Here is a 20974-nt window from a genome sequence, read left to right on the forward strand (position 1 = left end):
TTACACTCAATGAGTTCGACTTTTTTATCCACTGGTTTAAGAGTTATTAATTTTAAAAATATATATTTCGGATAAATGAACTGATTTGAGCTGCCCTGGCATTCCCACCACACACCTTTTCGTTATTTCATTTCGGTGTTGTGTATGGTGACTTACGAGACTTACATAGTCTCTATGTTTCACTTGTCGATAAATCATTACCACCTCTGCGCATTGCAGTTATCTCATATGGGTTAACGCAGTTATCCAAATAAGGAATAAGGAATCATTCTTTGAGTATTATGAGGTGATAATTTTGGTCGGGGCGTGATCAAATCCAATAAAGCCCGAAGGGCTTTATGATAGATTTGATCACGCCACGAAGGGCTTTATGATAGATTTGATCACGCCACGACCGAAATTATCACCTCATAATATTCAAAGAATGATTCCTTATTACTTATATTTATATAATTTTAAGCCATCGTACGATTAAACATTAAAATATAAATAAGCAAACCCCGCTGGCGCCTCAAAAAGACACTGGAAAATGTAAATATACTATAATGAATATCACATCTTTAAAAAATGCTTGTCAAAGGATTGTCAACTCCAGTTTACAGAGCATATCTGCGAATACTTCGGTTCAGAAAGGATAGCTTAAATCTAATTCTTCTCGTTTGTCTATATTTTTCCATCTTCATTGTCATCATCATACCGGTTTGGAGTAAACTCCAGCCTTTTTTACAGGACATACCGATAGTACACAATTCAACTACGGCAACATAACAATCAAATGCTACGCTAAGTTAAACAATCACTTTAAACATTGTTTGCAAATCTACATATACATGGGTCGAATACTAGGTGCTCCGAGAGGTAACTTGACCGTACTCCTTCTCTTCCGTCTATATCGTTTTTTATTCTCATCGTCATCATCAGTACGATCTTTGAGTAGACCCCAGCATTTCTTACAGCACACCCCGATAGCACCCAGTACAACGATAGCGACGCCACCGGTTATTCCAATCTCCATCAAAGTGAACCACTGTGGTCTAATCTGATCCATGCTTACTTATAAATGGAAATTTGTAAAAACATGTTAATGTAAGGATAAAACTTAAAATGAAAAATCAAAAGTTTGAATTTTATTTGCCTGTAGTTTCTAAGAATGATGCTAATAAATGGGTTGTATTCAATGTAAGTATTTTTTTCAAATCTAACTAACATATATTATTAGGCCATAAATATCGACAATTTGTTTAAGTTTTGCCGGTCGCAAAAATTATGAATGTTTTATTCCTTTTCATCGCCTTGGTAACCAAGGTTATATCGGTTTGTCAATCTCCAAATAGATTCCAAAACGTAATTTTTTTTTCAAGCAATTTTTTGTAACAGTTTCTGTTTATCGATGGCTGTTATTGATGAAGCATATCATCACTACTGTGTTGTTTGACTTCAAGATGGAAATAATTATGACATTTGATATTGCAAAATTAATTATAAATTAACACTATGATTTGAGCACAAAAATATATTTTTTATATATCCTGCTATTCTTCTTACATCTATATAAGTACGGGAATATTTCAAAATTAATGTACATGTATTAGACGTAAGCGAAGTTTCTGAACACATCATGTCGGCTCTAATTTTCGAGAAAATAGCTCATAATGGCACTCGTACTCTCAAGGAGTTTTGAGGCAACAAAATGAAAGTAAAGTTTAATCATACTTTCTGTCTTTGTCGTTGGTGGTTTTGTTGTCGTGGTCCGTGTCGATAATGTAGTTGGTGTAGTTTGTAAAGTTGGTCTAGGTGTTGAAATTGTGGATGTTGTTGTTAGTTTCGTTGTTGCAATTTTAGTCGTACCTTAAAATAAATAGATGCATATCATATATTGTTTTCCCTCGGACTGAAATGTCACACTTTCATTGGTTTAAACATAGCACGTGATTGCCTCATATATCTCTATATTTGTTCGGTGAATAATTATATTAGGCAATATGGCCGTCATTGGTCGACGCTTCGCTTACTCATTTCGACATTTCATAGTATTTAATACATAAACCGCATGCCGTAAGTTCTTAAAGTGTTTGGAGTAGTTGCCCTTTGAAATTTTTTTAAATTAGAGTAGTTGCCCTTAGAATATTGACGTCACATTGTTTTGTCTGGAGCAGAACAAAATGGCAGCGTCGAAACTTGCTCAAATCTCTGCAGAGAAAGAGAGAAAACATTTAAAATTGAATAGCAACAAAACATTGTAAGTAAGCATGGGTGAAGCAAAGATTTTGAAAGAGTAATTTTAAGGTGAAATTGAAAATTTTGAAGAGTTTAAATGAGTTAAATTGGACGAGATGTTAGGCATCTTGTACATGACTTTGCGCAGATTATCGCTATTTGTGAATAAATATGTAGCTTGATAGTCCTCGGGAAAAACAAAACACTTATAAGGTTAGTTACTGACTCACTACGGAAATATTTTGGGTTGCATATCTCATAGACGGCTCGGCTTCGCCTCGCCATATATGAGATTTATCAACCCAATATATTTCCGTAGTGAGTCAGTAACTAACCTTATAAGTAATAATATCGTATCAATTCATATCATATCACTAAAAATTTAACAATATTAATGAGCTTCGTGTCTGAATGAATATATTTTTGTATTACTACAATTTTATTTTATATTCTATCAGCCATACAATAAACTTTCAATGAAAAATACAATTTATTTCTTACAGAAAATAGCCTATATTAGCATTTGTACTCACTGGATAATTTGTACAAAGTTTGAGGCAACAAATTGAAGGTAAAATGAAATCAGACTTAGCTCACTCTTTGTCGTTGGTTGTTTCGATGTCGTGGTCCGTGTTGTTAATGAAGTTGATGTAGTTGGTGAAGTTGGTCTGGCTGTTAGCCAAAATGAAACTTAATTTAATGATTAAAGATTTTTAGCACATGTCGACACCGGTAAGTTTATGCACAAGGTTCAAAGTAACAATGAGTGCAGAAGTGACGTTATATTAGTGATTATATGTGTGTCCACAAGTGTAAGATTAAATGTAACTTTGCTCACTCTTTGTCGTTGGTTGTTTTGATGTTGTGGTCCGTGTCGATAATGTAGTTGGTGTAGTTGGTCTGGCTGTTGAACTTGTGGATGTTGTTGTTAGTTTCTCTGTTGCCACTGAAGTCGTACCTTATAGTAAGGTTTTGCGTATCATATCATCTCATCAAAATGTAACAGTATTTCTAAATAGTCGTTTTGCAGTGTACAGAATCGTATACTTCCATTTTGCATTCCTTCATATATATATATATATATATATATATATATATATATATATATATATATATATATATATATATATATATATATATATATATATATATATATATATACACACACACACACACACACACACACACACACACACACACACACACACACACACAAGATATTTGATTGCCGAAAAGAAAAACTGATAATATTATATGTTTGCATTTATCTTATTATCCTCAACATTTTATTTACATGTAGAATTTACATAATAGTGGATGTCTGAAGCAAAGTAAAGTTCTGAAAAATATACCTCATATTTTTAAAGACTCTTACTTAGTTCTATGATGCAATCTTCATTTTCCTTTCCATCAACATCATTGTCTGCAATCATGTTAATCGTTATAAATTCTAACGTATGGTGGCATATTTGTCATCCACAAAATTTTTAGTCAACATAGCATATCACATATACACATTAATTTAAATGTGGTTCAATATCAACCTTTCGTCATCCGTCTTTTATTCAAGGTGTTTTAAGCACTAAAAGTCAGCATATTTATATATTTATGTTAAATACAGATTTAAGTATGAATTTGCAACTTAAGATCAACTATTAAGAGATAATTAATTAGACACTAATTGACGGGCAATTCGGTATATTTCATTTTTGATTACGCATAAGAACATCTCTATTACAGTAACGTAAAGAAATTGAGTAATGAGTTCCGAAATACGATTATACAATTTTAATAATGTATTATCTCGTTTTGTGGATGGCAGCATTTGCAAATCCAACAAATTTTAGTTAAAGATAAACTATCTCATCTTGTCGAGATAGTTATTGCAACAAAATGTAATAGCTTATAAGACTTGACGAGATAGTTATCTTGACTTTATGTGATATGCTATGTTGACCAAAAATCATGTGGATGGCAGAAATATGCCACCACACAAATGAACGATTTATCTATTTGCTACATTATTTCAAATATTGAAAGATAAACTATTTCTACATAACAAACTCTGTCAAGTTTCTTTTTCATAACTAAATATTTGGCTTGTCATAAAACTGATAAAATAAATAGAAGTATACAGCTACAGTTAACCTTTATAGTCATTGCATATCTCTTCATCCACTCGTCCATCACAATCATTGTCTAAACCATCGCCAACTACCATAGGTTGAGGCTGACATTCCTGTGCAGTAGAAAATAAATTTATAAGAAAACGCCCCTCTTTGGTGTTTAATGCGAGTATCAAGGTAGAAAATGTTGCAAAATAAAATTTAGAACTCGTGTTGGTACAATGTTACCGTTCTTTTTATGATTTTAGTTCTGTGGACAGAGTATGAAAATATCTTACAAATATACACAAATGTCAAGGGATACATGTAAACGTGAATAATATGTATTTTTGACATCAACACTTGAAATCAATTTTAGAAACTTTGTGTTTTGCATAATATGTACACGTAACATAAACCAGACTGTTAAATTAGATGCATTTTATTTCTCAAGTGTATAACGACAGCCGTAGTCCGTTACAAAAACTACACGTTATAAAAACGTTGTCAATCTTCTTCGATTACTACCACCTCCTTGCAGTTATTCCACACGTGTATACATCAGCTGTAGTCAGATACAAAAATTAGGCGATACAAAAACGTTGTCAATCTAGTTTAATTATTACATCCTTGCACTTAATACCTGATTGATTGGTGTGAATCTTTGACCGACCGGAAAAGCGTACGATTCATGATATGCTCCACCGTATAAAATGCCCCCAAGTGGTAACACTCCTGATGAATGTTTCAAGGTGTGACTGCCATGTGGGATCGTTATGTAACCGTTCGAGATATTGTTGATTTGAGCAACATGGGACAAGCCTCCCTGTGGAATGGGGTTATTATCCAGAACCAACTCTTTGTAGGACAGACCTTCCATCAGGAAAATAAATGTGTTTTTGAAGTTTTTGTTTTCGGATGATTTTGGTGTCAAGAAAGAGTAAAAAACATTGCTTTGCTCTATTGGTGGAACAAGAGTCATAGCAGGATCGCCATTATGTCCACCATGTGCACTAGGAATATACTGAACTGTTAAGATAGGTTTGTTGGATGAAATAAAGTCAGCATTTGAAACTCTTGTTTCGTAAAACTGTCCAGCTTGTAATGTGTGTATCCCATTATTTTTATTGCTAATCACCGTGTCGTCTTCACTTGCCAAAACTCTGATAAAGTTAGGACTAGTATTAGGAACAGGACTCATTACAAATTGTTTACCCCAAACATTCACAGGAGGTTTTTGTTCCTCGATGTGATCTTTTGAAGTTCCTTCTCCAATGTTTGTTACCGTTGTTCCTCCAAAAACAGATATTTTCTGTGATGATTGAACAAAGGTTCCTGTTAGGTCACCTTTACATTGAAGTTGCAATACCTCAAATCTACTGATAGTGGTATTAAGCCAGTCATTATTTTCATACATTTTACTCTCAAGATTAATTTCCCCCCTATTTGTTGACTTTATCTTTATTTGCAGTGTAGTTCCTTCTTCTGTGCCTACTATTACAATTGTAGATTTAATGAAACTTGCATAAACGGAAAAAAAGGAGGGTACAAAATATTGTGTTCCTAACACATCAATAGGTATTCCAAGAAATCCATCTGTTGAATGATGAGCCTCGTTAATGCCGAAAACCACAATTTCATCCGATGAAATGATATGGACAGCTTTATGGAACCGTCCTGTTCCATGAACTCTGAGAGACTTTGGAAGTGTTACCTCTCTAACAACCCCTTTACTCACTGTTATGTTTTCTCCAGAGTAAATATCTTTCGCAAGAGGAGCTGATATTGAAACGCTAACGATTCCAAGATTCGAAGTTGTTATAAATACTTTTAACGGGATTTGTGAAGCATGCCCCTGAGTTCGGGATGCTTCCATGAATCCAATGACGAAATCTTTCCCAGCATTGTCTGGTACTTCTTTACCTAGTAAAATCAAGGGAGCATTAAATAAGTTAAAAATTCAATGAGACGAATTTCTTTGCAATTATCCTTTTCCTATTATCCTATAATTTTAATCGACACTAAATTTGTTCTTCACAACACCTTATATGTCATAAGTTCATGTGCTTATTAATCTATGTTTCACATGATACGCAGTTGATTTAAGCTCTGTTGTGATAACATTTGCATGTTTTATGGGACATTACCTGTAAATATATCTGATAGAAAAGTTTAAAATCGAAGAACAAATGTCTTTTAGTCTAAGTCCAGTCAGAAAGATTTGTTTCGATTCATCACCGTAAGGTTAAAAATATTCAAATAAGAAAATAATATTCGGTCAGTATCATACATGGTCATCTTAAACATTCTAAACTAAAAAATGACTTCTTTTTTTTCTTTTGAACAGTCAGAAAATATGAAGAAATTATTACAATCCGAGGACATAATCAGTAGCTGACGATAAGCACCGAATCTTAAACACATATTGACCAAGGCCCGATTTACAATGCGGGAGGAAGTTCCATCCGTGAAAAAATGCGGCGACCCGAGATGTGGTACATGTGCCTACATAGAAGAAGGAAATATAATTATACTAATATCTGGGATGGAAATTCGGGCCAATTCATGTTGTGAACATTTTGCTGAATGCGGCCAGGGAAAATTTACATTATTCCCATTTTATAAATTTCGAAATGAAATGAACTACTGCGCTTAGCCAAGGAAGACCACTTTATTAAATTATCTAAACCAAAACTTAATCGCATTCAGTGAAAAATTTCTTATATGCATGTCATAATTGAATCATTTGTAATATTTGCAATTATTATTATCTTGACGCCTTTTTGATCTGTTACTCTAACTTTCGGCTACTTTAACGTTATTATGACGTCTCAATGAATTTTTGCTTATTGACGTTACTACGTTACATATTAGTCATTTGTACATAACTGCCTGAAAAGCCGGGAATGGCGAAAAAGTTTGCAGTAAATAGGATCAATTTGTGATTTTACTCTGGATATTTATTATTTTTAAATTATTTAAAACTGCCAATTTATGTCCCTTCTTCAGGACAACAAAATAAAAACTACATAAGAAAGAAGAAAAACATCTACAAAACTAGCACTAAACTACAAACTAAATAATATATAAAACTAGATAATGTATAAACACCGGATCAAAACGTGGCAGCTATATCTTTGTATTTAAGATTTCGAGCCCGAGAAAGAAAAATCCCGTCCGACACAGCGGACGGTCTGTAAAGAAGTGCTGAAAGATAACGCGAACGAATTAACTTGCTAATTGGGGGTTGCTGTTAATTAAGTTGTACTAGTAAGATAATTCGTAGTGAAAGTTTGTAGGGAAGATTGGTCCTGTAAAAGACCACATAAATAATCATGAATGTAAAAACTAATGAAAGTAAATAAAGAAAATAAAATGGATAGAGAACAATTAAAAATAACAAAACCGATAAAGGAAAGAGCTAATAATTTGAAAAATAACATGATTAATAGTTTGTATATGGACCCAAAAAGATGAAGATGGTGATATTGCTACGAAAACAAATCAGTACTTAGTTGATGTTCATTTTGGTGAAGTCACTTAATTTGTTAATGCCGTCAGGGCGGAATGACTTCAGTCTATGCATCCAAAATTTTTCTTTATTTTTTCTCTCCGCATCTGTCCAGTTAGGGTTGTGATCAATGACCAAAACCATCATGTCCTCCCATTTGTGACCATCTAAGTTAATTAAGTTAATTAAGAAGCACTAGCAAACCAACAACACTCGTTATCTAAAGTGTCGGATCAAAAGATACACGGTTATAAGATGAGATATAAAAAAGCACTCGGGCATTATGCCACGTTAAAGTAATCGTCGAGTTTTGACTGCTTTGATTTACTGGCGTGTATGAACTTTTCAATTTCACACAGATAAGTAAATAGACGTTCTGGGGCATTTAAAATTATTTCAAGACATTGCCTCAACGAATGAATAGAGTCAGTGCCATCGTCCGAATTTGGAAGATCTGTCGATTCTACGACTTTGTTATCATTGTCGGCGCTGTTTGGTTCAGAGTTAACGCCAAGAATATCGTTGACGATGTCATCTTCGGGTCTTGTCTCAACACTTATCACGTTCTCATCAACACGTGTACCGAGAGGAACAATGAGCACAACTCAAAACTCCTAAATGCCTTGTAAGCCCGTAAACACTTTTAACTAACTATTTACATCACTACACTAGACAAATTTAAAATTCTTACGTTTTTTCTTTAATAAATTTTGTTGAAAAAATATATTCGATATAGGAATTTTCCAATTTTATTAAGGATTATAATAAGGACTCTGCCGGGACTTGAAAAAAAATTCGTTATAGCCGTAAATTCGCTATATCCGTGTTCGTTATAAGCGAGTTTTGCTGTATATATACTAGTATATATATATATATATATATATATATATATATATATATATATATATATATATATATATATATATATATATATATATATATATATATATATGAAAGCGCTAACAGTAAACAATTTATTTAATTTGGACTGTCGCATTCTGTTTTATTTATTTAAGTATTTTTTGCTGTACCAAGGCTTTATATATATATATATATATATATATATATATATATATATATATATATATATATATATATATATATATATATATATATATATATATATGCAACACCTATGAGATATTGAAATACATAGTCATAAGTGAAGAGAAACGTAAACTTCTGAAACATGGAAATATTGACTATATGGGACTTGTCGTATAATAGCCATGATACATGAGTATTAATGAGTACAGTTGCATCTTTAAACCATCAAAACTGTTACATGTGCATGAAAACTGTTACGCTTGGGTGATTTTTTTTATAAAATTATTCTATAAAATCCACTATTACTTAGTTCGTGGGATGCTTTGGAGATTTTATTTTAGCAAATATTACTGTCATATTGAAAAAATGGTCTTTTCTAGAAAAACAAGACAAACAAGTTAATTTGGCGTCGCGTAAAACACATTAACAACTTATGAGATAAAAAATCCTTAACATTATTAAACTTTTAGAATTGAAATATATTTTTTAATAGTTATAATATTAACCGTGTCGGTGGCTAGTTTAAAAAAAATTACCTGCATTATGTCACTTACCTATACAGGAAACATCCATCGACAAAAAGACGAGTAAAATCATTCTTGCTTTGTCCTTCATTTTCTTTTTTTAAAAACCTACAAAAAAAAAGTTATGCACAAAAGCACAGAAGGCTCATTTGAAATTTGAGATTCAAAATACGATATTCGAAGTTCAAAGTCCGAGATTCAATATCTAAATTAACCAATCAAATAATGGATTTGGAAACCTGTATCCTAACAAAATCATATTGATCTAATATAAATCTTCCAAACATGTTTTTATCACAAACAAATGCATATTATCTTATATACCATGGGTATATAATACAAAATGGTTAAATCAACCTTGATGAATTATCTAATAAAGTATGAATAATCAAATTAGTGATAACATAGTTTTTTTCGCAAACCTGGGTGTGTTTTTCTCTTTCATATATTTTTAAAATTTGAATAATGAAAATTATTGGAGTGATTTTAGCTATGACACGAAATCTGATGATAGGATCAACCTATCAAAAGAGAGGTTACCAGTAATGAGTATAATGAAGGTCAGACACCATCATTCAATTGAGAAGTTCTATTGGGGGGGGGGGGTGGGGGGGGGTAACATGGAAAAGGAAGCTTTATATCACTATCGGGGGGGGGGGCATTTAATGTCTTATATATCAGCTAGCGGTAATGAAAAAAAATAATCAATTTTTTGAAAATTGTCCGTGGATGGGTTGTACCAGCGTTTCAATTTTAGTATATAATTATATCTAAAAAAAATCAGCTAAAAAGTAGGAGGCAGGCATTACTGCCCCCTTCTTTTTTTTTGCTGCTTACATGAAAGAATATGATTACGCTTTATGCAAGGAAAAACAAATCGTTTCTGTATCATAAAACAGTTCTCATTTTTGAAGAAAACAGTGCCTGGTTATTATTGAAACCATTTTCATAGTTATAGATATCGAGTAAGCATATAAACCGGAATTTTACCCAAATATATTTACATCTACCATGTATAATTTCCTCTTTTTCTAACGGAAAAAATATAGCCAATTCAAAGCTCTATAGAAAAAGCCAAATTGAAATTTACACGCCCCATTTATCAATTGGTCGAAATCTACAGCGACCTAAGTAAACTCACGGACTGCACGAAATAATCATGATGATGCCAGACTCAAAGTCTCACAGGAGACGATCTGGCTGTTTCTTTTAGATAACCTACTTATGTACATTAACAGTAATTTAATGAATTTTATAATCAATTTATTAATTAGTTAAAGAAAGTTGTTAATATAAACAATAAAATGGTTTCTTTGATGATTCATGCGGGTTATGAAGGTAACGATCATTGCCGCTAAGGCGGGTTATGTAAATTTTTATTCTGGGACAGATATAACATAAAATTGTAGCTATTTCATAACAGTTAAAGAATATGTATCGTATGAGTTTTGATAGTTCTTAGTTGCGTTTACAGAATTTCTTAATATTACAGTGAGTTTCTATTGAAAAGAAATGAAAGTTTGTTTCCAAATACTGTAGCTTCCGTCATTTTTGCCTTTGCGAAAGTTTAAAACATTGCGGGATCGAGAAACCCCTACACCCTCCCCAAAAATGATCGATAGAGTCACGTGTTCATAATTGGTACATCCGACTCCCGGAACTCAAAATCACTTTGACCATGTATTTACATCTCATTCCCCTTTTAAATTGCATTGAATGATTTGAGTGATATATACATATAACACAGAAAACAAAATCACTAAATCTAGATATACTGAAGGAAGATTGTATTCATACAATCTTCCTTCAGTATATCTTGAAGAACATGACTAACTCTCCTAGCGACTTCAGCCCCGATCACTATTATAATGATGCTGACAAACATTTCATTGATGTTAATTTTTTTCGTTAGTTAAATGAATACAATTAATTTATTCAATTTTAAACCAAAGATTATATTTATTTAATCGAAAAATGGGGGGGGGGGGGACTATGAAATCAGAATTGATGGCGTTATGCACTATTTTTGTATGCATAATTCGACTTTTCCAATTACTCTTCTATTAATTGCGCATCACTCGTAGAAGAAGAAAGATGTTTTGAAATTTAAAATATTTTATTATTTACACGATTGTAATTTTCACAGAAAATAGAATCTGATTTTTTAAACACTGAAATTTAGAATTTTGTTATTCTTTTATCTTTCCGAATTCCGAAATATCTACGGGACTAAGCCCTAGACTGCCCCTCTACAATATTTATCTCATGAGTTTGGTGTATACTACCCGTGTTATAAACCTTTGCCCTATCAAACGGGTGATGCTTTATCAAATACTTCCGGTCACACCTTTTTTTGCCACAGCCCATCCCTGAAATGCTGCAGTGACCTATTTTCGAAATATTTTACAACCCAAAATTCATTTAAAGGAATCCCATTCCTAAATGTTCTTGTGTCAAGAATTTCTTGAGAAGTATATCATTGAAATCTTTACATTAAACATATTTTGAAAAATACAAAGATAATGGGAAGTCAGTGTTCATCCCTCTGAGTTATGGCCAATTTGATTTGACCTTTTTGCGCCTACACTATATCCACCACCCACAAAAATGTTTTACATTTATACACAAATTTGCCACTAAGTTTTGACATTTTATTTATATATAATCACACATTTTCACAGTTTTCTTCTGTGCTTTTTCCGCGTTGAATCCATACTATTACCTCTTCTCGTTGCTCCATGACGTCCGGTGACATCATCTTTCTAGTGTTTTTTAATGAAGACTATCCGTAATTGTTTTCTCTCCAACGAGCAATATATACTGTTATAATTTGGTATATGTACATAAAATACCACACCAATACTCAATTTATAAGTTTTATTATTATTTGTTTTCAGGCCCAATTTATAAAACCATTACTCTCGACATTATATAGTTTATTGTTTGCACATCACAAATTTTTGCCGAGCTTAATAATTTAATTTTTGCAATAAATATTTTTAAGAATCCTTCGATATACATGCAAAAGAAAATTTTTTTTTTCAATTTATTAATTAATGAAGAGCCAAGTTGATATTCGATTGCAAATATTAAATCGTCAAATTAAATATAGGCATGTAGAATCATTGGTTTTTTCATGCTCGTGAAAAAGAGTTTGTATTAAATGATGACAAAGATAGCAGTCATGGTGTAAAGCTAATTAAAGCTAATTAAAGTTATTAAAACATAAGACCTTTCGATCTATGAAAAAAACCCCATTAAAAGGCTCCTGATCAATGAAAACTTACAATTATGTTACATCATCCTCGGATATCTTTAACACAAACATCAAAGAATTCAATCCGAATTTAGGAAGAATTGATACGGAAGCAAATGTTAGTAAAAGTATTATTAAAACTTTTTATATATAGGATATTTGTTTTCATAAATGCTATCAGGATTTCACTTAAATTACACATAAACAAAATCACGGATTTACTTGCTTTATACATCTCAAGCAGACCAGATTAAAAACAAAGCGTTCATCTCTGTCATTTTGCGTCATTTTTTTTTTTTATAATTTTGTACCTTTTAGTTTTTAAATATTGTTCGACGAAACCAACTTAACGTTTGCTCTATCCTATAGTCTCAATATTAAATGAAATAGAGTTTCATAGGGAGGCCGCTGGCCCAGATCAATGCCACGCTCTAGTACCCCCTATCCTTGCGTTGCTATTGAATACAATTGAAAGAGAAAATAAAGCAAGCAAGAATATAACCTATTTTTATTTCCTTTTTTGCTATATACAGCCAACAGCGACAGATTCCCCACTTTTTAAAATTCAAACTTGTTCACAATAAATTCATTTGGAAAACATAAGACATTTCTCATTTCGAGTGTGTCAGGCACATAAATAACTGAAAGCATGTGATTTGAATTTATTTATTTTTAATACATACTATTAATCAAACCAATTTTGATAAATTTCAATTTAAGAATGAGTGATATTTATATTAAAAACAGTAAAGTAGTTTGTCCCACTATTGTCCGTAATGCAACAAATGTTCTAGTTTCTTGCTAGGTAGAAAAGACTACATAAAACAGACAGTAAATAGGATTTAAAATATTGCTTAAAGTAAATCTATTGAAAGATGTCTATACCTATTCACGTATTTTACATATGTAGTCCTTCAATAACAATGAAAAGGCTCTTTTTCTTTCAATTCTATTCCGCTGGAGTCTTTCAATGTCTAGTAGAAATTGAATAATTTTGAAAAAGTTGTTATTTTTTCCTTGAAAATGTTTTGTTAGTTGTGTTCGTATCATAATTTACTTTTGAAATATGTTTTTGAAACATTGATCGCCGGGCAAGTTAAATTAATTTATACTTTTGAAAACAATACAGAATGTTAGAGTTTTTCTAAATAAAGTTTTTCTGTTGGGAGATACTCAGATATTCCTTTCTTTTCTCCAGGTTTAATTTTTTCCGGCACTTTTTTGCTGATTTTGCTTTTGTTAAAAACAAAATACACTTATTAGCGAAGTTGCAATCAATATGACAAAAAAAGAACTTCTTCAATATGTCCCCTTTTTATACCCACTACATTTCGTGTGGGGGGGGGGGGGGGTAGGGGGTATTATGGACATCTGATTTTATTTTATCTATTTATGGATGGATAAGATATTTTTTTTTATCTATTTGGTTCTATGAATAATTTCACTTTTATTTAGGTAAATGTATTTTATAGATGGAAAAAATATTTCTGGAAACATAATTTCGTAGTTCAAAGAAGGGTTTTGATTATTTCATACGATTTTTGAGATATCTTTAACAGAAAGTAACAAATCCTTTTTGGTTGCAAGTAAGAGACTGTAGAGAAAAAATTGTTGTATGTAAATAACTTTTATTAAGACGTCAAAAAGATTAATTTGATAAATTCGTAAATTTTACGGTGGCAAATTAAACCTTCCGCAAGAAGAAAATGCTTTTAAAATCCGGTGGGTTACTTATATGAAGAGGCATGTCATTCAATGTAACAAAAGAATTCCCGGTAAGATAAACGACAAAGTTTCGTTCGAATAAATTGTATTGTCCATAAATTATGACTGAAAATCATTTAAGTATATAAATCAAGTTCAGACATTTTGTCAATAAATGTCAGACGTCTTAAAGATAAATCACACGTATATGAAAAAGGTTCATTTTCAGTTTGATAATCTAACCTTTGAATATCGATTGGTTTTTTTTTTTTTTAGATATTAAGAACTTATTGTATTGAGATGAAAAAAATCAATTTCTGTTTGTCTGTTTTCCTTTATCTTTTCTAACCTTTTCTAATATGTACATACACTGCAACGTATAACTAGTACACGTTTTAGAAAAAAAGGTAGTTTTAATGGCTTTTGAAAATAATTGAATAGAAAATACAAGTCTAGCGACAATGCATTACACGGTGTAATGGTTTCTTTCATTGTTATCTTAACAATCATTAACAATACCAAAGTTATACATATAAGTTTTATATATTGTGATTCGAATAAAATAATTGTTCTTGGGAGTCGATTTTAATCAACTCTCCTATGCAGTTACTCTGGCAAACCGAAACTGAAACAGTGTTTGGACCTAAGCACAAATCATCACCGCTGACATGAGTTAGTTCTTGAAAATTATCGATAAATTCGATGTAATGGACGCTGAAGCATTTTTTTAAGAAAACGTATTTATAAATACCTAAGAAATAGTCAGATTTTAAATAGTACGAACAATTTAGAACTTTTTTGCAGTCGTGTGTATTCCTACGGCAGAGTTCAATATAGTTTCGTTCAACCATCGGCTGTCTTAGAGGTCGCATCTTCAAGCTATCACGTGACCTGGTATCTCTTAATTGTTGGAGATTAACGGAGACAGCCGAGCATCTTGTTGAACGAAACTAGAGTTCATTATTGGTTGGATCCATGCACTTTTTGAAATATTTCGAATACCGATACGTAGTTTGATGAAATCAATTCTATTTTTAAATATTACACAACATGATTCATACGAGGTTTTCTCGAACTTCTTGTCGGAAAAGTCCGAGAATCCATATTATAACAATGTGTGTAATTCAAATGGAGATTAAAAACTACTTGCCAAGCAAAATAACATACATGTATCGTTGATTTCAAGATAAATAATAATCGATAAAATCAACTCCTGTCAGTACTCCAGTACTTTGATTATTTGATGTTATCTCGTTTAGGCGGGGCTTGCAGTAATGACTGTTTCTAATGACAGTCTGCTCATAATCTCAACAATAATACTATATGTATGATATGCAAGAAAAACTCTGCTCGATTGAACAATTTGTCTAAAATAAATACCTTTTCATATCTTTATACTTCATCAATCGATTTAGAACTCTCTCTCTCTCTCTCTCTCTCTCTCTCTCTCTCATTTTAAGCATCTCCAATATTTAAATATTTAAGACGTTTTCAGATATTGCACAACAATACAATTTTGTACAAAAATCAAATCTTTAATTTAAAAACTGTATTTGATAGCAAGAAACAAGACTTAATATTAAAAAAATAATCAAAAAAACTTCATAGTGATTTGATCTTTTAACTATTAATGCTTGAAAATATAAATATACAAACCTTTATGTAGATTGACACCGTCGGTCCTCCTGTTGTCACTGTAGTCTATTTCTATAAACCGTCTTTTAAAATTGTATAGATAACCGTCAAAGTTTAAATCTTTAATTCAAATGCCATGAGTTTGAGAAGATAAAACTTTATTTTGGTAATATTGAATAAATGATTTTTCGGCAGATCTTGGACAAAATAATTTTAATTTGCATACTGGTAATACATGTATATTTGATAATATGTATATTTTTTGCTGTTTCTGCGTATACAAAAGTCATGATTTACTGACAAAAATATTTTTATTTTGGTTGCAATGAAGATCTTTTAAGTACATTACATATAATATGGTCGATAACGCATATATACATTGGATTGTATATTTTGTTGTCCCTTTCCTGTTCTCAATGACGGTGGGTCAATTTATCGGTTTTTAAAACAAATATATCACTTGATAAATTCTCTTCTTACTGAACACGATTTAAAACATTATTTTAAGTACGTTAAGTTTCACCATGATAAAATTTTTTAATGAGCATCCATCACGCAAGTAAAGATTTTTCAAGTGCACATTTTTTAAAACATGTTTGCTGCTGTACAGGATGGAAAGTTTCACTGTGATTTGAGTAAAAACATTACTAAATATGCAAATCAAAATATCAAAAAAGTTGTCGCATCAAATCTCCTCGAAATAGATGAGATGCACACTATTCAGACACGACCAAATACAACCCAAATTATTGTAATGCAACACACGAACATTAGTACGAACGTTTTACAACGTGTCGTGTACTTACAAGAGCGATGCACAATTTTTAAGATCGTAAGAAAAATTGTAGCTGTTTATGCGTGTATTGTGCTTGTTTCATGTAATCTTGCAATGTTTAACTATCATTGCAAGAGTTATCGGTTTCAGTTTCCATGTATTGCCACTAGTACACAGACAATTGAATCGGGGTTAATTTCATTCCGTGATTTTTTGCTTCTACTAACGGCTTTGCCTTGTTTTTAATTAGCCCAAATAATGATGTGGTAAAAGAGAGATAATATGAGACAAAATAATTCCCCATGTCATGCATAGCATTCTATAAAGATTTTTTTAATATATATTTACAGAAATTGTCCAAATTCAAGATTAATGTTTAGAAAAGTTAAAAACCTTGTTAAATTATTATTCAATAGATGAACGATTCCTAAATAAAAAAAAATAAAAAACTCATAACCTTTCCGTACCCAGAGGTAAATACATTTTAAATGAGATTTTCCATACAAATTTGTTCTGGCGTTGTAGTTGTTTTAGTTCACGTCGTTTACTGTGATACATTTTCTACAATATATTCTCTGGAATTTCGGAACCCATTTTAATTACGATTGTTATTGAATATTCTTTGTGTTAAGGAATTTATGTTAGTGCAGTTCAAATGTATTTCACGTGATATGGAAGGTTATTCTTAAAGGAGCATGATATCAAAATAAATTAGCTAAAAGAAAAATTGCTCTTTAAAACGACATATCCTACTGCCAATACTCTCATCATTCAAAGTCTGTTGAAAACGGTATCGGCAAGCATCACTGGAGACAAAACGTGCCTGGGTTACGATACTTGTATGTGCTACCACAACTCGTTTACTTGTATTCTCACTACTTATTTGATTTACATATCAAATTTGTGTTCATTTAGTTCATTTAAAACGTATTTATTTAATACTCATTATATTCTTCCAAAGTCAAGTACTAGTATACGTTGTGTTTATACAAATTCAAATAAATATGAAATCCTAATAAAAATAACGCTTTTGGTTTTCTAAAAATCACAGGAAAGCAAATACATAATGAACATAAAACTTACATAGCTATGGTTATTGTATACTTGCATGGGTAACATTTGAAAAGTCAAATCGATAAAAACATGATATTAAGGTAAGATAAAAATTTATTATAACTTACTGTTACAAATTGCAAGGACAAAACAAAGTGTTATGTGATCAAAGGTCAACATATAGCTTAGCAAGATATACTTGAAAAGTTACTTGTTTCATACGCTTTTAGGAATTGCAAATCCATACATTTCGTAATATCTATATCACATACTGTCTCATGTTGTCATGTGATATTGGACATTGCTGTGGTGCTACAACATGTTCTCGAATTATGTTCATCTATTATTATTCTCCCATAGAATTGTTAAAATGAAAAAAACCCAGAAAAAATTGGTTTATTTTATTGAAATGTGTCTGATGTAAGCATGAAGTAGCTTTTACACTAGAGCTCCTTTCACAATTGGCGCATGAGCAGAAGCGACAAGATATGGTCTGTAAACTGTTGCCACAAAAAGCTCAAGACGAAACCAGCACGTTCCAGAGCTACCGTTGTACGGTGTAAACGCATTGAATCTTGCAATATATATATTGGGTCTATATAATATGCGAATTATGTACAATGAAAGCGGGTGTTGTAAGATAATGCGATATGATCGATAGGTACTTAAAATTACCACACTTAGTATGTAGAAATTAAAACCTTTATCTTTTTCATAAAAAAAAAATGCACAGATAAATATGAGTCTTTGATGTTAACAGACTCGACCTTAAGCTGAATACTAGCTATTTATATAAAAATTTTAGTATATATATTGAAAACCTGTTACCTGTACGATGGCATACCATATAGAACAGCAATATATATTTCTCAGCGTACAGACATTCATTTCAAAGTTCAAGTGATTTGTAGGATTGGTTTTATGAACAACCTTCCACTCTTAATTCATGGAAAATAGCGTCTATTGCAATTAGTAGATGTTAGCACCGTTGAGACAATGCGCAAAATACGAGGTAACACTGTGTCTAGAAGTGATATTATGCACCACCAGATAAAGAATATGATGTCAGATGAAATCATAATTTTCTCACTCTTTTTGTCTTAGTAGCCTGTTTCCTTAATATATAACGTAGTTGGTCTAACTTGCTGTTGAACTCATTGCAATTGTAGTCTTGCCTTAAAATGATACATTTTAGACAATACTGTTTTATTAAAAACGAATAGTATCAATGCAGCTTTTGTATCTATAAATTAATGCGACTGAGTCGAATTGTCAGCTTTCTTTTTGCGGTCCTCTATTTTTCAGTAAATATTTTCTTTTTCTGCTACATATCACTAAAATGTCAAGGCAATAAAAATTAGTTTTATGACACAACTTTGTTTTCTTTTCCAACCACATCAATGTCGGCAAACAGAGATTTTATCATTTTTACATTATGTAATGAGTTAGGAATTAATGAACAGTCCGTATCTAAGGGACTATATATGATATGGGCCTAAAATGGCCCCCTAAAATGAACATCATCATTTGTTTCCTTTGTACAGATATATATGTGATGTTACATAATGTTCATTTTGATTCAACTTCCCACAATTTAGAAGTATGCCATCGTGAAGACAACCTTTTCCCGCCATTTTTGGCATAAAACAGCTTGGTTTCAAGCCGTTTTTCTTTCAGGAAACATAGGTAGCAAGTAACCGGTTCGGATAAAGTACCCGTCAATATTTTTGTAAAATTGAGAGTTGCTATACTTGAAGACTTATGAGTGTTGCTAAAATTCATGAAATGATATTTTTGATTATCATTAGTTAGATGGGTGTCTTTTATTGAAATTGATATGCAATATGTAGGCCTCATAGGTTAGGTACATGAGAAACAGAAGTAAAATGCGAAACCTGCGGCTATGACTGTTGTGTTGACTTTACACAGTGAAATTGCAAGTTACAGACGGGAGGTAAAATGACACGAAAAGAAGGTGCATGGGACATAGGTCTAAAAAGCTGTAAAATCATGAAAATAAGCAAAATATAAAAGGGTCAAAATCTCATAAAAACCACTATGTAAAGCATTTTACAGGATTTGACTAGTAATTTTCTTCAGAAATAGGTGATTGGCCTTATAAAGAGTGAATTAAAGGTATTTGTGCAGAATGGGAACTGAGGAATTACTATGTAACAGAGTTCTGAAGACACGCATCCCCTGGCTACAATGAATTGTATAAAAAAAACTGCCCGGTGCCACCAAAGAGCGCATGCTTGAAAAACAAAACATTTTGATAAAAATGTATCTAGCCAAGCTAATAACTGACAAAAAAATGTTCCTTGTTCAGGCATGCGCTCTATATTTCCCATTTATAAAAAGATAAGAAAAATGTCAAGTTTTGACTGATTTTGATTGAATTGTAAAAATAGCGCCACTTGTGACGTCATATACATGTACTGCCAGTGAGTGCAAATAAACTAAATAAATTGGTAAAAATATATTTTACATCAACTCTTCTAAAATATTACATAACATTTATTGTACCAGAAATACTGTAAAAAATGGCGAATTATGGTGGCTCATATCATATATAGTTCTTTGTCTAATGAGTACACATCAGGTTATTCAACCAATTTGTTCGAAAGCATCATTTGAGATATTTCAATATCGAACTCCATTACCATAGATTGTACATGTACTTTACTTAACGCCAACGGGTTTTTTTTAAAGATTAGACATCTTTAGCAACTGCCTATCCGAACCTGATCTGACAAATTTCCATATTTTTGCTCTTTAAGTAATGATTTAGAATAGTTATAATACAACAACAGTAAACCTCTATAATCATTGCATATCTCTTCACCCACTTGTCATTCACCATCATTGTCTAAACCATCGCCAACTACAATAGGTTGAGGCTGACGTTCCTGTAGAGCTAGAGTTTTAAAACTATTGGATGTTTTTTCGATGTTCCAGTCTGGTGTCGAGTTGTTAAGAATTGTATATATTGCATAAGCGTTTGCATAATTATATATAACCTTTTTTCCATAACGTTTGTTGTCAAAATATTTATCAATTGTACATATTGTACTAATAGAATTTGGTGCCAGATCATATAAAATTGTTTGTTTGGGAACAAACGTTTACTCGACACTCCTTTATCGA

General features: G+C 31.7%; 1 protein-coding gene across 1 annotated transcript; it reads right to left on the reverse strand.

Annotated features, from left to right (window-relative positions):
* Window positions 1-416: 416 nt before the first annotated feature.
* Window positions 417-16053, reverse strand: LOC128156160 (uncharacterized). Its single transcript, XM_052818196.1, has 9 exons — window positions 16021-16053; window positions 9435-9512; window positions 4966-6245; window positions 4366-4456; window positions 3593-3640; window positions 3056-3175; window positions 2815-2889; window positions 1714-1848; window positions 417-1053 (listed from the first exon to the last, which is right to left on the reverse strand). Exons 2-9 carry the CDS (start codon window positions 9493-9495, stop codon window positions 821-823), a joined length of 2043 nt encoding a protein of 680 aa, XP_052674156.1. The 5' UTR covers window positions 9496-9512; window positions 16021-16053; the 3' UTR covers window positions 417-820.
* Window positions 16054-20974: the final 4921 nt, after the last annotated feature.

Source organism: Crassostrea angulata, chromosome 7, assembly GCF_025612915.1.
Source record: "Crassostrea angulata isolate pt1a10 chromosome 7, ASM2561291v2, whole genome shotgun sequence".
Taxonomy (NCBI): Eukaryota; Metazoa; Mollusca; class Bivalvia; order Ostreida; family Ostreidae; genus Magallana; species Magallana angulata.

Coding starts and splice junctions, on each gene's coding strand:
- LOC128156160 (XM_052818196.1), bottom strand. CDS start 9,495: ATGAAGGACAAAGCAAGAATGATTTTACTCGTCTTTTTGTCGATGGAT. Junction 3,176..3,592: donor AGATTGCATCATAGAACTAA/GTAAGAGTCTTT, acceptor CCTTACTATAAG/GTACGACTTCAGTGGCAACA. Junction 1,849..2,814: donor GAAACAACCAACGACAAAGA/GTGAGCTAAGTC, acceptor ATTTATTTTAAG/GTACGACTAAAATTGCAACA.